This window comes from Bubalus bubalis, chromosome 10, assembly GCF_019923935.1.
Source record: "Bubalus bubalis isolate 160015118507 breed Murrah chromosome 10, NDDB_SH_1, whole genome shotgun sequence".
Classification (NCBI taxonomy): domain Eukaryota; kingdom Metazoa; phylum Chordata; class Mammalia; order Artiodactyla; family Bovidae; genus Bubalus; species Bubalus bubalis.
The window spans coordinates 19,477,734-19,500,483 of record NC_059166.1 but is presented as its reverse complement, the minus strand read 5'-3'; the positions used below and the strand labels follow the sequence as shown (position 1 = coordinate 19,500,483).

General features: G+C 35.4%; 1 protein-coding gene and 1 long non-coding RNA gene across 9 annotated transcripts in view; both read left to right on the top strand.

Moving 5' to 3' along the window:
- Positions 1–22,750, top strand: part of STXBP5 (syntaxin binding protein 5) — a 160,721-nt gene that overhangs the window by 104,260 nt on the left and 33,711 nt on the right. For 2 of the 8 annotated variants that reach the window (XM_025294425.3, XM_025294423.3), the window contains exons 17-19: positions 591–716; positions 3,065–3,216; positions 9,150–9,212. In XM_025294425.3, coding sequence (XP_025150210.1) covers positions 591–716; positions 3,065–3,216; positions 9,150–9,212 — 341 coding nt within the window. Of the gene's footprint in view, positions 1–590; positions 717–3,064; positions 3,217–9,146; positions 9,213–18,074; positions 18,135–18,231; positions 18,280–22,750 lie in introns of all 8 variants that reach the window. The other 6 variants (XM_025294424.3, XM_006069445.4, XM_006069443.4 and 3 more) reach the window with 5 other exon arrangements.
- Positions 18,286–22,711, top strand: LOC123327657. Its single transcript, XR_006542293.2, has 2 exons — positions 18,286–22,444; positions 22,595–22,711. It is a non-coding gene; the product is annotated as an uncharacterized LOC123327657 (long non-coding RNA).

The window sequence follows — 22,750 nt, the reverse complement described above, 5'->3', positions numbered from 1 at the left end:
CGAACACAACTGAGCAGCTTTCACTTCACTTGACTTCTATGCTATCAAAAATACTACCAACTCAAAGTCAAAATAGATTTTTTAGTAGTAAAAGTGGTTATGCAAACAAAAATTGCTCACATTTTTTATACATTTTCCTTAATTCCTTATGTTTTAGGCCTGTTTTCATCTACTTATACTCTACCTTTTTCAAGTTTTAAGTCTACTCTTCTATCTTGGGTTTTTTCTGTAACTTGATTTTTTTTCCTCTTAAGACTTAGAATGCAGCTTCTCTTTGTTCTTCTCTGCATCCTTCCCTGGTCTTCTTTCATTCCTCTCTAACTACTTCCTCCTTCTCCCCTTTCACTTCTCCCCTCCCTCCCCAATTTATATGTGGAACTTACCTATGATTTGTTGCTTATCTGTGTGTTGCATCTCCAGCTAGATTAAATGATTCTAGAGGACAGGATTCTGATTTTTGCATTTTATATCATATACTTTCATATATAAAGTTATTTTTGTATAGTTATTGATGGATGACTTTATAATTGTATAGGCTAATAAGATAATTGAAGATGTGTTAAAAGACAACACGTTTTCCTTTCTTACAGAGTTAAAAGTTCTCCACTTAAACAGTCTCCAGGTTATCAGACAGAATTAGTTATACAGTTGGTGTGGGTGGGTGGAGAACCACCACAACAAATAACCAGTCTGGCAGTTAATTCTTCCTATGGATTGTAAGTATAATTTATGTATTTCTGTGTCTCTTCATTGTGTTCCATGCATTTTTATATTTTTAAAAAGAGAATGGGTGATCCTTATTATATCACTTAAAATGTTGTATAAGCTTCAATGTCAGATCAAATTCAGTGTTGATTTGGAACATAATTCTGTTCTGAATAATTTACTCTGGATGTGCTTATTACTACTTCCTTATCTAAAGTTAAATATCTCATGGATCAGTGAATCTGTCCTCACCTTGATGTACTCTGAGAAATAATTTCCTTGTTAATATTTGGTATAATAAAGGTCTAACATCAACCAAAAAGACTATGTTCTAAATTGATTCTGTAAATGTTGAACCATAGCTGCATAATTTATTCTTTCTCCTTCCATAGTTAACTTGTAAAAACTGTAAAGACATAGTAATAGCTTAGTAAAGTATTCATCTGTACTTCAGGTGTGTTTTTATTTATCAATTCATGCCTTCAAGTGTATAGTGTTTGTAGTACATACTTTTTAATATAATAGGATAGAATCATAAAGTATTTACTTTTGTTTTAAAAATCAACACTGTCAGGCTTCCTGGTGGTTCAATGGTATAGAATCCACCTACCAATGCAGGAGACACAGGTTCAATCCCTAGTCCGGGATGATCCCACGTCCCCAGAGTAACTTATACCCGTACACCACAACTACTGAGCCTGTGCTGTAGAACCCAGGAGCTTCAACCACTGAGCCACGGACCTCAGCTACCGAAGCCTGCTTGCCCTAGAGCCTATGATCTGCAACAAGGGAAGCCATTGCAATGAGAAGCCCACGCACTGTAACTAGACAGTAACCCCGCTCACCTCAGCTAGATAAAGACCATGTAGTAACAAAGACCCAGTGTAACCAGAAATCAATCAATCAATAAAATTATTTTTTTTTAAATCAACATTGTGATAAAAGAGAAACCACATGCCAACTGGTCCAGAGCTGTTCATCTTGTGTAGGTCACTGTCTCCTTCCTTGATTCTAGCCCTAGGAACTCATTCCTCTTCCTTCTAACAGCTACTACCACCTACACCATCTCTTGCATTTGTACACATAACTAAGACTGGCTACAGTCTGAAATAGTCTTCTCTAATGTCTTTTATTTGCTGTCCCACAATGTGAAAGTACAGACGTTTCTTTTGTTTTTTTTTTTTTTAATATTTTGCTGTCCACAGCCATAAGAGAAACAAACCGGAAATAAGAAGCAGTAGAATGTTTCAAAGGAAGTTGCAAATCAGTTGCTCACAGTCCTGATTGGGTTCACAACTATATTTTGTTTAGGCTTTTTTGTGTATTTTTAAAATTTGAACTAGTTGCCAAGACTTTTTAATGTGAAGATCCATATTTAGAGCTTTAATTGAAAAGTTCGGTTATCTAACCCATGTCTCCATTCCTGGTCGGCCATAGTTAGCAGGAGCTGAGGTGAAGCGTCCCTTGTTTAGATGAGTTGTTCACTCTTCAGGTCACCACAGTCCTTAGTTGGCATGTTTTACTTACCTATATAGCCCCTCTATGTATGTTAGTTCTCAACACCTGGCTTACGGGATCTTAAATGAATAAAGTTCCTTCATTCATAGTCGTTTTTATTCATAGTTTGTTTGTACTTCCCGACTCATGATTGAGAAAGTATTTGGAATACCCCAAAGGGAGGCCTCTGAGATTTATGCTTTCTATGTTTTACCCTTGACTGTGCTGCTTCTGCTGCTAAGTCGCTTCAGTCGTGTCCGACTCTGTGTGACCCCATAGACGGCAGCCCACCAGGCTCCCCCGTCCCTGGGATTCTCCAGGCAAGAACACTGGAGTGGGTTGCCATTTCCTTCTCCAATGCGTGAAAGTGACGTCGTTCAGTCGTGTCCGACTCCTAGCAACCCCATGGACTGCAGCCTACCAGGCTCCCCTGTCCATGGGATTTTCCAGGCAAGAGTACTGGAGTGGGGTGCCATTGCCTTCTCCGACTCTTGACTGTAGGGATTACCAAAACTTTTCCAAATGTATAATGCCCTATTCCCCAGTAGAAACGAATGTTTTCCCCTGAGGAATTCAAAATAGTCAGAAAAATAGATGTCCTATTGCTTAGCGTGGAGATTTATGTCTTTGGTTAAATTTCAACTCCTACATCAGATTTTCTTGTTGATTTGTACACATTGATACAGAAGATCTGCACAGCTCCATCAGAAGGCATATGTAACCTGTATTTGCATGTTTATAATAGTGTTTTGTTTCAAAAGGAGTTTTCTTAAAGACCCATCATGCTTTTTTAGCCCTATAGACTACATTTTCTTCCAACTATGTAATTGTGCTAAAATGTTTGTCCTTTTCCTATTCCTAGGGTAGTTTTTGGCAATTGTAATGGCATTGCGATGGTTGACTACCTCCAGAAAGCAGTACTCCTCAACCTGGGCACTATTGAATTGTATGGCTCCAATGATCCTTATCGGAGAGAACCCCGATCTCCTCGTAAATCTCGACAACCTTCAGGAGGTAAAAAGAAAGAAATCCTGAGCTTTAGGATTTCCATAAATGCCAAGTTACTTCTGTGAATATAAGTATTTCCATTAGGTAAATAGCTTATCTGATTGTATCTGTCAAAAAAAATAGTAAAAGGTATCAACCTCCTTTTTAGTTTTGTATTGTTATTAGTTTATGCATTTGTTTTTAATATTTTAGGGTTTTATTTAACATTGGGAAGGAACCACAGTTTCAGACTTCTTTAGCTAAATTACTATGACAGGAAAATTTATCATTACAGAACAAAAGTTAATTTTATAGTTCTGTCCCTTTTACTGTTTAATAGTGTGAGACCAGCAGTTTATTGTTTTGAGTATCAAAGGAATAATTTCCCACATGAAAAAAGAATGTAGATGCAAAAGTGAATTTCAACTCTGTGAGATACAGCATTCTTGGACAGCTTGGATTAAGTCCAAGCCCAGATCCATTAAGAATTCTCTCTATAGCATTCTTTTGTGTTTGCTAGATAATTAATCTTATTTTAAATGTTTCAGTACTAATGCCTCATGGAACACATATATATTTTTAGCTGTTTATACCAGTACGCCTCACCTTTTTTTTTTCCAAACCTCATGGCAGACACAGAAAATGACACTGGATCTCTGGCATGTAGACAGATGTTAATGGGGCCTCCAGTGGTGGTAACTGGCCTCTGAGCTCCAGACTCCCCAGGACCTGCCCAGGGGGGACCAGGGATTCAAGAGAACTCCATCTGTGGCAGATGTAACCTAACCTGTTTGCAGAATGTCACTGGGAAGCCCTGATCTGCATCTCCTAACTCAGTCTCTCTGAATTAAAATTCTTTCTGACATTCATTTCTCAGTTGCTTTCAGGACATTTTTTGCTGATACTAAATACCTCTCATAATTCATGACAGAAGAAAAGAAAAAGGTGATGGGTTATAGACCTTACTGTCACTTTGGCAATAGTTGAATATTTTTTTCTGTTTTTGTCTGTGTGATCATTTTGTCATGTGTTATCTTCAGCAGAAATTGTTGTCCCAACCATACCATTCTAGTATCTGTCTCCTTTTTTTTCTTTTGCTTTTCGTTGCTTCACTGAGGCATGCTGATTACGACTTCTTGCATGTGCGGCGTTTCTAGCTTATATTCTGAATCTGTGAAAAAACTCCGTTCTTCTTTTTTAAGTAAGTTATTCATTCCACGTCAGTAAAGTCATGACAGTGTATTTTGTCTGTAAAACTATTTTTTTCTCATTTATTTTTAAAAGAGCCTATTAAAGCATTCTACATCTAAAATAATATACTCATTACTTAAATTCATCTCATAATATAGAAATGAAAAACAGCTACTGAAATATTTGTGTTCCAATCCAGTTTCTTTATAAAGCAAAGAAATTAATATATAGTGTCAGAAAGTTAAACATTGTCTTGATAGAGAAGAAGTGGTAAAAGTTTTATTACTCACGAAATTAATTTCTTTTCTTGTTAGTACCTCATCATAGCATACATAAAATTACTAGAAATTAAATACCTAAATTCATCCAAGGTTAGAGACCAATTCTGCCATGTGATTTTAATTTTTTTTCTTGCATTCCATTGCATCCTATTTTATTCTTTAATAAGCATTATCATATTATTCATATTATTATTTGCTTCAGTTTGTATTGAAGAGTTACACATTTAGGTATAAATGTGTAAGCAGGAGAACTACTTAAGTTTTTATCAGTTTAAGATGTTATTGTTGTTATGCTCACTTTAACAATATTAAGGAGAAATAAAAAGTTAAAAATTAAGAGAAAATTATTTTAAAACATACTTTAACATTTTAAAAATATTTGTGTCTTGCTTCTGATATATATTATTTGTATTTTAAATTAAATCAAATATAGAATAATTGTTACTAAAATTCTTTGATTGCATTGATGCAAAAAAGAATTTTTTGCTCAAGTGTATATTTTAGCATATAGTCTTGAAGTGAAGCCCAAATACCATGAAATTGTTCTTCCGTCTTTCATAATAGATCAGTATGAATGGAGAAACTTTTTTTTGCTACTACTTGGTGCTAGTAGGTTTTCATAAAGAATATGATGGCACTCATGAAAGTATTTTGTGAGATAAAACATTGTCATTGAAGTGTTTTGTAGCTGTCTTAAAATACAGTTGAACTATTGACTAAAATATCTACAGTATTTTCATAATAAAAATTATGAAACTCACAGGGTACAAGTAGGGGTGGTGAAGTATTCTAGCTACATATATGTATCTGCTGATTATCGTAATTCTGCTGGGTTGTTGACCAGAAAGTTCAATTGGGTTTTTCTATACCATCTTACCAGGTAGTGCAGTGGTAAAGAATCCGCCTGCCAGTGCAGGAGGCAAAAAGACATGGGTTCCATTCCTGGGTCGGGAAGATCCCTTGGGGTAGGAAATGGCAACCTACTCCAATGTCTTTGCCTGGAAAATTACATGGACACAGAAGCCTGGCGGGGTACAGTCCATTCATGTCTCAAAGAGTCAGACACCCCCCGACACACACACATACCATCTTATGGAAAAGCCCAAACAAACTTTTCAGCCAGAACAGTATTAAAACAGACCAAATTCTCTACCCTCATGTAGCTCACATTATACTGGAAAAGACAGAGTTTGAAAAGATAAGTGGTATATATAATAAGTTGCATAGTAGTGCCAAAGGAAAAAAGAACTAAATGAGGGGGATTTGAAATAGTGACAAGGGTGTTACATTCTAAATAGAGCATCTTGAGCAAAGATTTAAAGGAGACAGCTGTTCTCCTTGAGGATGTCTGTAGAGAGAACATTTCAGGTAGAGAATAGCAAGTATAGTGGCTCAGAAGCAGTGTAACTAGTGAGTTGAAGGTTACAGTGAAGGGTCAGTGTGGATGAAAGAGTCAGGGAGATGGTGAAGTAGGTAGGAGAGGAAATAAAGTCAGAGAGGTAATGGGATACCCATAGTCACATAATAAATACCACAGTCATGTACCATAGGATCATATACATCAACCAGTCTTCTTGAACTTGACTTTAGCTTTTACCCTGAGTCAGATGGAAAGCAAGCAAGGGATTTTTAGCTTATTCCAGAATTTAATAACTAAATTATTCCTATCACATTTGAATTTAGCTTCCTAAATGATTCCTCCTAGGCGATTTTAAGAAGGAAAATTAACATCTCTCACTACATTTTTATAGAGTTTAGTTGTCGTTCAGTCGCTAAGTTGTGTCCAACTCTTTGTGACCCCATGGACTGTAGCACACGAGGCTCTTCTGTCCTCCACTGTCTCCCAGAGTTTGCTCAAACAGTTGACAAAATACCAAAGACTTAAAATTTCAAAATTGATTATTTTTATTCAGTACTCATTTTTATTCAGGCTCATTGTAATACTGGAATATATTATCACTATTGATTTACTTAGTTGAGGAATATGAGATCACATGGTATTTGTCTTTCTCTGCCTGACTTACTTCACTTGGCATAATGTCCTCAAGGTCCATCCACGTTGTCACAAATGGCAAAATTTCATCATTTTTATGGCTGAATAATATTCCATTGTATATTTATAACTCTTTTTCATCTATGGATCTACCAATGGACACTTGAGTTATTTCCATATATCTCTACTGTTTAAAGACCTGTTATCTTAAGGCTTTATCAAGAAAAAGTTTATTTATATATATAGATATTATGTCAGAGATTAATACATGCATACCTATAATTAATCTGTCATCTTAGAATTATAAAGAACTAGTTTTGCTTTTTTCTAGAATCATTAGATTGATGAAAGTTAAAAAGAAAAAAAAAACCTGTCATTCAAAAGCTCCCTATTCAATGAAGACAGTAATACACAGTTCAAAATAGAAGACACTCCTTATAAACTCAATTCAGTACTCGTGTGTGCTAAGTTGCTTCAGTCATGTCTGATTCTTTGTGACCCTATGGACTGTAGCCCACCAGGCTCCTCTGTCTGTGGAATTCTCCAGGCAAGAGTACTGGAGTGGGTTCCCATCCCCTCCTCCAGGGGAGCTTCCTGAGCTAGGGATCGAACCTATGTCCCTTATGTCTCCTGCGTTGTCAGGCGGGTTCCTTACCACTAGCGCCACCTGGGAAGCCCAATTCAGTACTTAGTGAAAGTGAAAGTGAAGTCACTCAGTTGTGTCCGACCCCCTTAGTGACCCCATGGATTGCAACCTACCAGGCTCCTCCGTCCATGGGATTTTCCAGGCAGGAGTACTGGAGTGGGGTGCCATTGCCTTCTCCGAATTCAGTACTTAGCATTCTCTAAATGTTACTGTAAGAGCTCTCTTAGGGACTGTAAAGATTGTGACGTTATGTCTTTTACCGGAGGAATAGAAAGGCAGATACTGGTCATAACGTGCACATATGTTGATTTCATGCCTGATAACTTCTGAGGCCTAGACATGCAGCTTTTGTCCAGCTATCCCAAGCTCCCTGGCTATGAGTGTCCTAGATGGCATCTTCCAATATAAGGCTGTTTCATCTACACTGGAAATCTGTTGACTGGTATAGCCACCTTCATTAGTTATCTTACCAGACTTCCTGGATAACTTGCTGCTTCACTTTGTACTTTTATATTGTGGAGGTGGCTTCTGTTCTTAATCCTTATGAACCAGCCTCTTCCAGCTTCAGAGTTTTCTGCAGCTTCCATGCCTCTCTCAGTCTTCATAAAATTAAAGAGAGTTAGGGCCTTGCTCTGGATTGGGTTTTGGATTAAAGGGATGTTGTGACTGATGGAATCTTCTATCCAGACTACTGAAGCTTTCTGCCTAAAGACTAAGGCCATTTCACTTGATCATTCATGTGTTCATTGGAGTAGCACTTTTCCTTTGCTGTCACAACTTGGATAACTGTTTGGCTTAAGAGGCCTAGATTCTAGCCTTTCTGAGTTTTTGACATGCCTTCCTCACCAAGCTTAATTATTTCTGGTTTTGGATTTAAAGAGAACGGAGAGTGACTGACTGACTCTTCCTTTCACCTGAAACTTAGAGGCCATTGTAGGGTTATTAACTGATGTACTTTTAATTTTGTGTCTCAAGGAATAGGGAAGCCTGAGGAGAGAGAGAGAAAGAGAAAGATGGGAAGGGCAGGTCAATGGAGCAGTCAGAACACAGATGTTTCTTAGCTAAGTTTGCTATCTTATGTGAGTGTGGTGTGTGGTGCCCCAAAACAATTAAAAATAGTAACATTAAAGATTGTGATCATAGATCATCATAGAAAATGTAATATTTCAAACTCTTTTGTTATTATTATGAGAATTAACCAAGATATGACATAGAAACATGAAGTGACAAATACTGTTGAAAAAAAGGTCTCTGTAGGCCATCTCCATGCAGGGTACCCACAACATTGAATTTGTTTTTCAAAAAAAGCAATTTCAGCAAAATGCAATAAAACAAGGTATGATTGTATTTTAAATGTTGCAAATTTGATGGTACAAAATATTTTATTAATTATTTGTCAGTAATATTTAAGGGAGTATATTTGAAATATACTTAGCAGAAACAACTTTGAGATATGAGTTGAGAGTCCCTATAATGTAAAAAAAATCACCAAAAAAGTAACCAAATAAATTTTTTCCCTCAAGAGAAATTTAATAAGCAGTATATCATATGCCCTCAAATCACTGACTTTGAACAAAATCCTGTGTTATGTCTAATGTCCTTGGAGAACAGCAGATTGAAAATTGTTACTTATTTAACTGATGACTTCTGTATTAGTTTTAATATCAGAATGCTCCTATATTCCTGTCTCAAAGCTATTGAACATAATATCAATGCCAGCGTAGTCTGATAACCTGCTGAGTTTTTAAAAATGGACTGTCATTAGATATGTACTGTAAATAGCAGGTACAACTGCAGTTACATAATCTTGTATATGGTATGACTTGGTCTGGCTTTTGTTTTTCAGCAGGTCTGTGCGATATTAGTGAAGGGGCAGTAGTCCCAGAAGATCGCTGCAAATCTCCAACTTCTGGTAACTTGCTTTTTATTTTATTAATAGTTGTAGTGCTACAAAAAAATATATGTGCAAAATTTTTATAGATAAACATTTAAAATACACCTACATGGAGCTTTTGTGTTACCTATTTATTCTTAAAATTATAACTATATTCTTTGCATTCTAATTAAGTTAAAAGAAATGCATTAGATAAAAATCTACAGGTATTACCTGTTGAGAGTAATGCAGGTGTTTACTTAGCTTTCTAATATTTACACTTTTGGGGGGGAAATAGATCTTATTTCTCACCATTGGATCAGAGGTTTAGTTATCTGCAGTCTTATCTTTGCTCTTGGTAATCCTGGAGTCAGCTGGTAAAATAGTGCTCTAATCCTTGAATAATGTCTATTTAAATGTTATGAGAGATTTTGTTATGAGAGATTTTTAACACTTATTGTCTAATGGTGACTGTGGACAGTTAGAATAATTGTAGACTAGTTATATTTGGTTTTGATTTGATCAAAGTAATATATAATTTCATAGCTATATTAAAGCATTTGTCCTTTGTTATCCATATATTGGCCTTATGTAACCTATGTATATGTTACTGTTTCAGAGGAACATTACTTTTAATTCTCCTTAATTAAAACTAAGAGGATCCTGAATTTATTGTTTTTTTTTTTTAGTTGATTGAAAATTTGCTAAAATTTAATAAGTTTAACTTCATAATTTTAACAGACGTGTTTGAAGGCTGGGACTTTTCATCAGCTTTCTCCTGGAAAGACTGTTCTTAGCTTAAAGTAACACTGTTCATGGACAGATTTTGGTCCTCCATAGGTAGTTCTGCGATATCATAAATAATTAAAAAATAGGAAAAACTAAAGTGCATTTTACTTCCTCATATTTCAGTTGACCATTTTATTAGCTATAGGACTATAAAAGCTTTTTTGAGGTTTTCTTTTTAAAATTGCATTTTCCTGCTATTGCTCAAGCTAATCATTTCTTCTCTTAAAATATATACACCTTCTGGTTTTATTATTTAAGTTTCATATTTAAGTTCAGTCATTACACTAATAAAACACATACAACTATAATATATATACTATTATATACTATAATATTAGGGCTGAACATTGGTAGCATAACACTGAACAAATAATGTGGAGCAGTATGTACTTCCTGTCGCACAGGATGAAACTATTTCTGAATATAATTTTGAATTATAATATCTCTTAATTATTGCTATTTTTCCTCCAACTATATACAGTACTATTCTGATCTTCTCACCTTAGCTCAAGGCCATGTAAATGCAGTTATCAGTATGTTAAGTCTGTAAACCAAACTGGAAAACATGGACATGTGATATATTGTCTTTTAATATATTAAATGACCATCAAATGTGTTTTAACAAGATTTATCCAAAGTACATTAATACTCCTTTTAATCCTAAGGCATACTTTCAGTAGGTGTGTATAAATAACAATTTGAAATAACCCAACAAGAGGTAATTGTAGATAAATATGATCAGTTCAGTCAGTTCAGTCACTCAGTCGTGTCCGACTCTTTGCGACCCCATGAATCGCAGCACACCAGGCCTCCCTGTCCATCACCAACTCCCGGAGTTCACTCAGACTCATGTCCAACGAGTCAGTGATGCCATCCAGCCATCTCATCCTCTGTCGTCCCCTTCTCCTCCTGCCCCCAATCCCTCCCAGCATCAGGGTCTTTTCCAATGAATCAACTCTTCCCATGAGATGGCCAAAGTACTGGAGTTTCAGCTTTAGCATCATTCCTTCCAAAGAAATCCCGGGGCTGATCTCCTTTAAGATGGACTGGTTGGAACTTCTTGCAGTCCAGGGGACTCTCAAGAGTCTTTTCCAACACCACAGTTCAAAAGCATCAATTCTTCAACGCTCAGCTTTCATCACAGTCCAACTCTCACATCCATACATGACCACTGGAAAAACCATGGCCTTGACCAGACGGACCTTTGTTGACAAACTAATGTCTCTGCTTTTGAATATGCTATCTAGGTTGGTCATAACTTTCCTTCCAAGGAGTAAGCATCTTTTAATTTCATGGCTGCAGTCACCATCTGCAGTGATTTTGGAGCCCAAAAAAACAAAGTCTGACACTGTTTCCACTGTTTCCCCATCTATTTCCCATGAAGTAATGAGACCAGATGCCATGATCTTAGTTTAGTTTGAGCTTTCTTCAGCATTGCCTTTCTTTGAGATTGGAATGAAAACTGACCTTTTCCAGTCCTGTGGCCACTGCTGAGTTTCCAAATTTGCTGGCATATTGAGTGCAGCACTTTCACAGCATCATCTTTCAGGATTTGAAATAGCTCAACTGGAATTCCATCACCTCCACTAGCTTTGTTCGTAGTGATGCTTTCTAAGGCCCACTTGACTTCACATTCCAGGATGTCTGGCTCTAGGTGAGTGATCACACCATCGTGATTATCTTGGTCATGAAGATCTTTTTTGTACAGTTCTTCTGTGTATTCTTGCCACTTCTTCTTAATATCTTCTGCCTCTGTTAGGTCCATACCATTTCTGTCCTTTATCGAGCCGATCTTTGCATGAAATGTTCCCTTGGTATCTCTAATTTTCTTGAAGAGATCTCTAGTCCTTCCCGTTCTGTTTTTTTCTTCTATTTCTTTGCATTGATCACTGAGGAAGGCTTTCTTATCTCTTCTTGCTATTCTTTGGAACTCTGCATTCAGATGCTTATATCTTTCCTTTTCTCCTTTGCTTTTCAACTTCTCTTCTTTTCACAGCTATTTGTAAGGCTCCCTCAGACAGCCATTTTGCTTTTTTGCATTTCTTTTCCATGGGGATGGTCTTGATCCTTGTGTCCTGTACAATGTCACAAACCTCCGTCTATAGTTCATCAGGTACTCTTGTCTATCAGATCTAGTCCCTTAAATCTATTTCTCACTTCCACTGTATAATCATAAAGGATTTGATTTAGGTCATACCTGAATGGTCTAGTGGTTTTCCCTACTTTCTTCAATTTAAGTCTGAATTTGGCAATAAGGAGTTCGTGATCTGAGCCACAGTCAGCTCCCAGTCTTGTTTTTGCTGACTGTATAGAGCTTCTCCATCTTTGGCTGCAAAGAATATAATCAATCTGATTTTGGTGTTGACCATCTGGTGATGTCCATGTGTAGAGTATTCTCTTGTGTTGTTAGAAGAGAAAAATATGTAAGTATACTTAAATATAAGTAAATAAATATAAAAAGTGTGTTGTGGTAAAAATCCAGATTCTCTCTTCTGTACCAGAGCAACTCAAACATCATTCAGCATTTTCAAATATTCTGTGCTCTTTGGTTCAGAGGAAAAGATGTTATAGTTGTAACATGCAGACATTTATATGACACCAGGCATTTTTCAGGTGTTTGAAATGCAAAGTAAAAATTGTGACCACAGAAATTATTGATAAATCACAGATTCTCATCTTTAGACACAAACTCTTATTTAGTTTAGTCTTTGATTATGCTCTGAAGAGTTTTTGAAGACTTGTATCCATTCATGCATACCAGGAAAGACCGCTTTTACAAAAGCAAACCAAACTAGTAGGCAATAATTGTACCTAAAGCATGTTTTATATACCAGGAGATAGATGTTAGTCATGCATGAATACTAAGAACTATCATAGAAATCAGAATAAACCTCTGGAAATAGTTACTAGAAAACAATGTTTGTGTTTATGAAAGAAGAAGAAATGCATAAATAGTGAGTTGGAAGTTCACCTGAATCATAAATACTAAGAAGAGTGCCTCTATTATAGAAAATGAAAGGTAGTCATGTGCCCTTTATCACAACTAATGTGTTCATTTGAAATAATACATATAAGTGAGGAGGAACTTTTTGAAAAGCGTTTAAACCCCATAACCAAAATTTGTGATCTGAATAATTTAGCCAACGAATATCAAATCTCTATTCAAAAATCATCCTGAGAAAATCCAAATTACAAGTATCGTTTTCCCTTTCTGTTTATTTTTAAATAAACCAACAATAACTCTGAAATAGAAAATTTTTGCCATCCTGAATTAACATAGAAAATTATTTCTGCCATCTCTGTTTGATCTTTATTTCAGAGAACTCAGATTGTTTCACTGAGCACTTTAGTAATGTTGGGATATTTTTAGTACTGTATCCAAAATTTATGTGTATTTGTGTATATGTATGTATGTATTTGTATATATACATTTCAAATTGAAGAAAACACGGGGCCACATATCATGAGATGGTGACCTCAGGAATTTCCATGTACCCTAGAGAAAAACAATTTTTAAGCTATCTGTATTTTCTGTGCTTGTTTAATCATAGTCATTTGTAAAATATATTCAAGTAGGAAATGCTAAAAACATTTTTGGAACTTTTTCATAAGCTATCATGGAAGTTATGACAACTAGTAGTAGGCATTTTCAGTTAGGGGGAAGAAGGTCTTATTTTACTTATGTTTATGGCTTATGTTGCCTATTTTTATGTTGGAGTTACTGAACATTTTTATAATTTTATATTCATGTTTAGATATGCTATCTTGGTATTACTCTGATATAAAATATTTAGAATAAAATAAGTATTAATTTTTGTACATTCATGTGGTTATATAGTGTCAGAGATGAATAGTATTTTATATTATATATAACATCTTCTCATAACTATATTATAGTTATGAGAATATAACTATAATATATAAATATAACTGAATTATATTTATATGAGAAAGGACGGTACTTATTTGTATTCCTGAAAATGTTGCTGAGCTCAGTGTTTCCTGTGTGATATTTTTGGATATAGCATTTATAAGGCTCTATAAATGCTATTTAGCAAAAATAAGGTAGTTTTATAAGAGCAATTTTTATGAGACTATTTTAGAAGTAATTGGCTCCTGCCAATGCTGACAGGTTTTACTTGTTCTGAGAAGAGACTTCAAGGATATTTTCCACCTGTCCAAAAAAAGAAAGTGATTTTTATGGGGAAAGGTCAAATTTTGACCTTCTTTTTTAAGGCTCAGTACTTTCATTGGGAGAAAAAAGAAATCAGCACAGAAAAACCACTTTATTTACTTCCAGTTATATTCTAGACATTCACTTCTAGCAGAAAAGCTTTATTCGTGCAGCAAATGTTTACTTAGAGATTCCTACATGCAGAAAACTCCACTGAGTCCTGAAGGGATGAAACGATCAATCAGATAAGGGTCCCAGCTTCTCACTTCAGTTCAGTGGGAAAGGTCAAGTGTATTGAAACTCAAAATATAAGGTGTTAAGTGATTAACATCATAAGAAAAATAACAGGTAAACTTTTACAGGAATTCAAAGGAGGGGAAGTGATTTATAAGCTGGAGAGATTTTGAACATTTTAATGGCTATCATATGAAATGTGTTATAAGGAATAGATAGTTTGACTCTCATAGTCAACTAGAATACTGCTTAGAATTTCCTTTATAAAAAAAGATTTGTGTTAGAAGTTAAAGAAATACAATGAAAATTTAGAAACATCTTTTTAAAAAAAAAGGACAAATAAAATCTCAATTATAAAAATATTAGATAAGCTTATTGAAAGTCACACTCGAAATAAAATATTTCATACCTCATTAAAGTAAATATTTGAACATACCTAAAATTGTAAGTATTATCTTCAGTATTTTAAAGACATGTATGGTAATAGTACAGTTTATATAAAATTTTAAAGTTTGTATCTAGAAAGCTAACTCTAAAATTAACCTTATCAGGATAGTACTTGTACAGGATTCTATGTGCCACTCAGTTCAGTTCAGTCGCTCAGTCATGTCCGACTCTTTGCGACCCCATGAATTGCAGCACGCCAGGCCTCCCTGTCCATCACCAACTCCCAGAGTTCACCCAGACTCACATCCATCAAGTCAGTGATGCCATCCAGCCATCTCATCCTCTGTCGTCCCCTTCTCCTCCTGCCCCCAATCCCTCCCAGCATCAGAGTCTTTTCCAATGAGTCAACTCTTCCCATGAGGTGGCCAAAGTACTGGAGTTTCAGCTTTAGCATCATTCCTTCCAAAGAAATCTCAGGGCTGATCTCCTTCAGAATGGACTGGTTGGATCTCTTTGCAGTCCAAGGGACTCTCAAGAGTCTTCTCCAACACCACAGTTCAAAACCATCAATTCTTCGGCGCTCAGCCTTCTTCACAGTACAACTCTCACATCCATACATGACCACAGGAAAAACCATAGCCTTGACTAGACGGACCTTTGTTGGCAAAGTAATGTCTCTACTTTTCAGTATGCTATCTAGGTTGGTCATAACTTGGCTTCCAAGGAGTAAGCATCTTTTAATTTCATGGCTGCAATCACCATCTGCAGTGAATTTGGAGCCCCCAAAAATAAAGTCTGACACTGTTTCCACTGTTTCCCCATCTATTTCCCATGAAGTGGTGGGACCGGATGCCATGATCTTCGTTTTCTGAATGTTGAGCTTTGAGCCAACTTTTTCACTCTCCTCTTTCACTTTCATCAAGAGGCTTTTTAGTTCCTCTTCACTTTCTGCCATAAGGGTGGTGTCATCTGCATATCTGAGGTTATTGATATTTTTCCCGGCACTCTTGACTCCAGCTTGTGTTTCTTCCAGTCCAGCGTTTCTAATGATGTACTCTGCATATAAGTTAAATAAGCAGGGTGACAATATACAGCCTTGACGGACTCCTTTTCCTATTTGCAAACAGTCTGTTGTTCCATGTCCAGTTCTAACTGTTGCTTCCTGACCTGCATACAGGTTTCTCAAGAGGCAGATCAGGTGGTCTGGTATTCCCATCTCTTGAAGAATTTTCCACAGTTTATTGTGATCCACACAGTCAAAGGCTTTGGCATAGTCAATAAAGCAGAAATAGATGTTTTTCTGGAACTCTCTTGCTTTTTCCATGACCCAGCAGATGTTGGAAATTTGATCTCTGGTTCCTCTCCCTTTTCTAAAACCAGGTTGAACATCAGGAAGTTCACGGTTCGCATATTGCTGAAGCCTGGCTTGGAGAATTTTGAGCATGACTTTACTAGCGTGTGAGATGAGTGCAATTGTGCGGTAGTTTGAGCATTCTTTGGCATTGCTTTCTTTGGGATTGGAATGAAAACTGACCTTTTCCAGTCCTGTGGCCACTGCTGAGTTTTCCAAATTTGCTGGCATATTGAGTGCAGCACTTTCACAGCATCATCTTTCAGGATTTGAAAGAGCTCAACTGGAATTCCATCACCTCCACTAGCTTTGTTCGTAGTGATGCTAAGGCCCCCTTGACTTCACATTCCAGGATGTCGGGCTGTAGGTCAGTGATCACACCATCGTGATTATCTGGGTCGTGAAGATCTTTTTTGTACAGTTCTTCTATGTATTCTTGCCATTTCTTCTTAATATCTTCTGCCTCTGTTAGGTCCATACCATTTCTGTCCTTGATCGAGCCGATCTTTGCACGAAATGTTCCCTTGGTATCTCTGATTTTCTTGAAGAGATCCCTAGTCTTTCCCATTCTGTTGTTTTCCTCTGTTTCTTTGCATTGATCGCTGAAGAAGGCTTTCTTATCTCTTCTTGCTATTCTTTGGAACTCTGCATTCAAATGCTTATATCTTTCCTTTTCTCCTTTGCTTTTCGCTTCTCTTCTTTTCACCGCTATTTGTAAGGCCTCCCCAAAGAGCCATTTTGCTTTTTTGCATTTCTTTTCCATGGGGATGGTCTTCATCCCTGTCTCCTGTACAATGTCACGAACCTCATTCCATAGTTCATCAGGCACTCTGTCTATCAGATCTAGGCCCTTAAATCTATTTCTCACTTCCACTGTATAATCATAAGGGATTTGATTTAGGTCATACCTGAATGGTCTAGTGGTTTTCCTTACTTTCTTCAATTTCAGTCTGAATTTGGCAATAAGGAGTTCATGATCTGAACTCCACAGTCAGTTCCTGGTCTTGTTGTTGCTGACTGTGTAGAGCTTCTCCATCTTTGGCTACAAAGAATATAATCAGTCTGATTTTGGTGTTGACCGTCTGGTGATGTCCATGTATAGAGTCTTCTCTTGTGTTTTTGGAAGAGGGTGTTTGTTATGACCAGTGCATTTTCTTGGCAAAACTGTATTAGTCTTTGCCCTGCTTCGTTCCGTATTCCAAGGCCAAATTTGCCTGTTATTCCAGGTGTTTCTTGACTTCCTACTTTTGCATTCCAGTCCCCTATAATGAAAAGGACATCTTTTTGGGGTGTTAGTTCTAAAAGGTCTTGTAGGTCTTCATAGAACCGTTCAACTTCAGCTTCTTCAGTGTTTCTCGTTGGGGCATAGACTTGGATTACTGTGATATTGAATGGTTTGCCTTGGAAACGAACAGAGATCATTCTGTCATTTTTGAGATTGCATCCAAGTACTGCATTTCGGACTCTTTTGTTGACCATGATGGCTACTCCATTTCTTCTGAGGGAGTCCTGCCCGCACTAGTAGATATAATGGTCATCTGAGTTAAACTCACCCATTCTGTGTGCCACTACATAAACCTTATTCAGTTAACTAATATCAAGAATTTTTACATTTTCTTTCACAAACAGTTAGCTTCTTATATTTTATTTATCTATTCTCTAACTTAACAATATATATGAAGACTTTGCCAAATACTTGTATCTTATGGAAAAATTATTATACATTAGAGTTAATACATATACTAGAGAGTGGTCTGCCATGAAAGATAATGTATTACTGATTGCTATTGCTACTGTAATATTATATGAATTTTTATTAACTATATACACGATATTTTCTTGTGCCAGTAGTGTGGGAACTTATCCTAGGGGTTACCAGATTACTTTGTTTGTACTTTCCCCTGTGACAACTCAGTGTTTGTGACTGACTCTATGCCTGTTCCTTCCATTGTCTTCATTTGTGTAGGTTCTCCATCACCCCACAATTCAGATGATGAACAAAAAATGAATAATTTTATAGAAAAGGGTATAGTATCTTTAAAGTATTTTCTTTTAATTACATTTAATTCATTTAGTTTACTTTGAATAGATTTTGACATTTTATATCAAAATATTATTTTCAGTGAAGATCAAAAGCAGAAAGTTTTCCAAGATGGTAGCCAGTGATATAGGTAGGAAATAGACATTTCTATTTTGTTTCTAATCCTTGCTATATGCAATGCTAATGCAGCATCAGAAAATTATCTAATGCATTGCATTTTGTATATATTAATTTTTTTTTCCTATGCTAAATGATAATCTGTTGGGCTGTGTTTCTTCTAAACTCATTGGGACAGTAATTATTAAAAATCAGTTAAATTGGGGTTGCAGTTCTTCCTCTGACTTAACCGTGTGAATTGCTCTATTAATTTTTATTTTTGCTTATTTTAAAATAAAGCAGGGTTCAATTTATGACAAAAGTAGTACAATTTTTTACTCCAAGGTTTTGAATTTTTTTTATGCATTTTACCTGCCTTTACTCTATCCTTCTCACATTATTAAGACTCCAGATTTCAAGGAAATGGTTCTTTGAAAGATTGACTTTTAGGCTATAATCTGTACTACCCTTGAGTTAAACAGGAATTTTTCTAGGACTCTTGCCCCCAAAGTAAAAATGAGTGGTACTTTGAAATTAATTACTCAGTCCAAGATTTTCAAAATTTCAAGTTGGGGGATAAAAGTCATAGTTAAATTTAGGGATATAATCCAAATAGGATTTTTTAGTCATAAAAGTTTGAATTTTGTCTGAAGATTTTTAAAAGCCAGAGAAACACCATTTTACTAAAAGAGAATACATTTAATCTTTGATTTAAGTCCAAATTTTTTATTTTATTATTATTTATTTCCCCCCAAACTCCCTCCATATATTCATTGAATTGTCTTAAATTAGATGAATTTCTAGGTAGCTGGGATAGATTTACTTTTTTTCAACTCAAAGCTTAATATGTAGTAAAATTAAATTTCAAAAACTCAGAAATAGCACCATATTGTCTGTATGTTGTAAATTGAACCCTGTTTAGTCATATTAACATTGGCTTACTTTTAGCACCTCTGGTCATTTTTTGAATAAGGTGATTTATTCTTGGGCAAAGGGCTCTTCATTTATGGAGAATCAATTGTTCACTTCTTTGTATTTGTGGTACCTTAGTGTGAATCATCTGGTAATATTTCAATCACTTTCGTTAGCTACGAGCACTGTTGCATAATTCTTTTTCAACAAATTTCCTTTTTAGTATATACTATCTTAATAGTACTTTAGAGGTTCTTGTACTTTCATATAATTTGAAAAATTTGAAGGGACTTTGTATGTACAATTTATCAAAGAACTTGCAGAGTTTAATTACTTAAGAATTTTGCCTTGTGTGAAAGTTACTTTGTATATAATTAAAATTTTTGAATAATTTATCTGTTTGATTTTTGATCCTAGGGTTATATTGCTTTGTTAAATATATTGACTTAATTTTCATTTTTTTTCTGTGTAATGAATATATAACATTGAATATCTATCTGAATGTGATTATTTGAAAGACTTCAATTAATTTCTTAGAATTGAGAATATTATTGGAAGGATAGTTCTTTGGTAGCATAAAAAAAAAAAGCAAGAATGTTATCAAAAAGTTTTTTTGTCATGCTGGTTTCTATAGCTATGTTTTTGGGGAGACATGTTAACTTTCTTCAACTTTTCAAACTTATGTTAGTTTTTCACTTCCAGAGACCACAGTTGCAGCCGTGGTTTATATGTCTGTATTTGTTTTCAGTTGGAATCTTTTAGTATTTTCTATTGACATATAATTGACTTAAACTATTAGATTAGTTTTATATATACAATGTTGAATACAAGATTCAACATTTTTATAATTACCCACCATACAGAGTTATTACAGTATTTGTGACTATGTTCCCTTTGCTATACCTTACATCCCTGTGACTTACTTTGTAACTGATATTTTTATATTTCCAACATATATCCCAGGTGATATAGAAGGAAAAACGTACTTCTCCATTTCTTCTTCATTTTCTTATTTAATCCACTCAGTAACCTCAGTTAGCTACTCATTGTTATTTCCCTGTTTTCCCTATGAGAGCACGGTCAAAGGGTATACAGAGTATCTGTTGGTTACACAGCTAGCACGCGTCAGAGCCACGATTTACACTGAGCTCGTCCAACTCCACTGTTTGTCCTCTTCCACACTGTACTGTATTACCTCTTAATAAAATTTACTGAAGCCTGTAAGGATTCAAAGACAAATCTGTCGTATGACTTATAACTAGATCATCTGGTTATGACTCTGTTCTATCTACATGGTAACCTAGAAAAGTAAAAAGATGGCTCATATCAAACTCTGTCTAAGCTCCAGCTCATGGGTGCCATCATGGTACCCATCACCCAACTATAATATACAGTGCCTGGAAGTCTACCTTTCTCAAAGAGCAGACTCAAGTGAAAGTAACAAGAGTCAACAGTCGAGTTCCCTGACCTGTCCATCTGAAGCCTGGCTTCATGTTTCCTAACTGACAGTTAGCTCAGGTAAATGACACTGACAGTGTGGTCATTGTTCATGCAGAAGAATACAGCCTAAAAAGACATAACTGTAGTTTTGTGAATTAACAGTAAAAATATAGCAGAGTGTACTGTATAATGCAACTCTAGCATCCCTATGCATATAGGGATTTGTTTTGCCTGTTCATACTTTATGATTAATTTTTGTTACTAAAAATCTTAATGGCCAGAATTTTGAAAATCAATAACTTTCCCATAGTTAGCAATTTCAGTAAATCATTTTGAAAATAAGATTGGTTATCAATTTTTTATCCATTATTTATATTTTATAAAATTTCAGAAATATATAAAGCTTTTTGTTATTCTAAGTTTATATAAAAATAGTCCTAAAATATGTATGTTTGTTAAAAGTATTAAATTTTTCATGATGTACTTGTGAATAAAATATGGTCCAGATGTTAGCATTCTTTGGTAGATTTTGATTAAACTTCTCTAAAGATTATTCTCTCTCATTATGAGTACTTTATTCAGAAAGTAGATACCTAGCTGTATTCTGTAGTCTCTTATCCTGCCAATGTCCCATTTTATTACTAATATCCATATAGAAGGAATGAAAGTGTAAGGAGGAAGTAATATTGGAGAATAAAGAATAAAGAGTCAGGAAATAAGGTCACTTAATTAGTGCAGTGCCAAAACAAGCAGGAGTAATAGCTTTATGTAATGAGCACCTCTAAGTTCTACATATTACACTAGGCGTTTGTCATATGGTATTTGTTAATTATAAGAAAGATAATACCTGCAGAGCCCTTTTTAATTTCTCAAATTTCTGAATTAGCTGTTACTTTGGGAATGATTGGTTTTCTTGCTTAGCAAAAACTGAAGTAAGTTTTGAAGTCAATTTAAATGAAAATAATGCCCAGGTGCTGTTTTCATGAGTTCTCCTATACGTGTGTACATGCTCAGTTGCTCAGTCATGTCACTCCTTGCAACCCCATGGACTGTAGCCCCCGGGCTCCTCCTCTATGCATGGGATTCTCCAGGCAAGAACCCTGGAGTGGGTGGCCATTTCCACCTCCAGGGGATCTTCCCAACCCAGGATCGAACCCACGTCTCTTGCATCCCCTGCACTGGCAGATGGATTCTTTACCACTCTGCCACCACATGTGTCCCAGTTACTCCTTTTTTATATGTAAGTGTTCTAACAGACTTAAATCTGTTCTGAATCATATTTTAAATCACTGACTCATTAAATCCTACATTTTAAAGCAACTCAGCCCTTTTAGTTTTCAAGAAAAGAATTTGAGCCTCAAAGAAGTCAAATGCATATCCAAAGTAATAGCACATGTTAATGACTTAGTCAAGGTCAGAATCCCAGTTTCTTGATCCTATACTACAGCATGTCTCTGCTTTCATAATGTGTGGCCTCTTCTTGTGCTCTCTTCCCAATTCATTTATGTTTGCAATTTGAAAAACAATTTCTCAGAGGTTTGTTTGGAATTTTCTATATGAATTTGAAAAGATATGTATGTAATTAAGGTTTGTTTTTTGTTTACAATTTTAATTTGATTTTTTATTTTGTTCTAAGAATTTTAAGTTTTAAAATTATTCTAATTTATTATAAAACAAAGTAGTACTGATATTTCTAGTTTATATCCCCCAATATTCATCCCAAAATGCGGCTGCTACATCTATAGAAGTTCATCTTTATATTTAATCCTCAATATGGCCATTGAAAGAACAGAAGCTTGTCTTGAAAGAGAAGATGAGTCAAGTGTTCAATAAAACCCCTTTTACAGGTAACTTGAATATTTTCTACTTGGAAAAAAGATTATTATGTAATATTAATACTACCCTTACTTGGCCAAGAACTAAATTTCACAGACAGGTACTTTAAAACCACTGTATAAATCAGAGTTCCTCTAAATGAATTTCTTTTTCTTTTTCAGGATCACTGAAGTCTGAGGATTTGGGCATATCATATGTTCAAACTCTAATTCTGTTTCTGACTGTATTTTCTGTCAAATCGCATAATAAAATCTGCTCAGCAAAGTCTGTGTCTTATATACCAGTACTTACTGTATATGCGTCTCTATAGAATCATC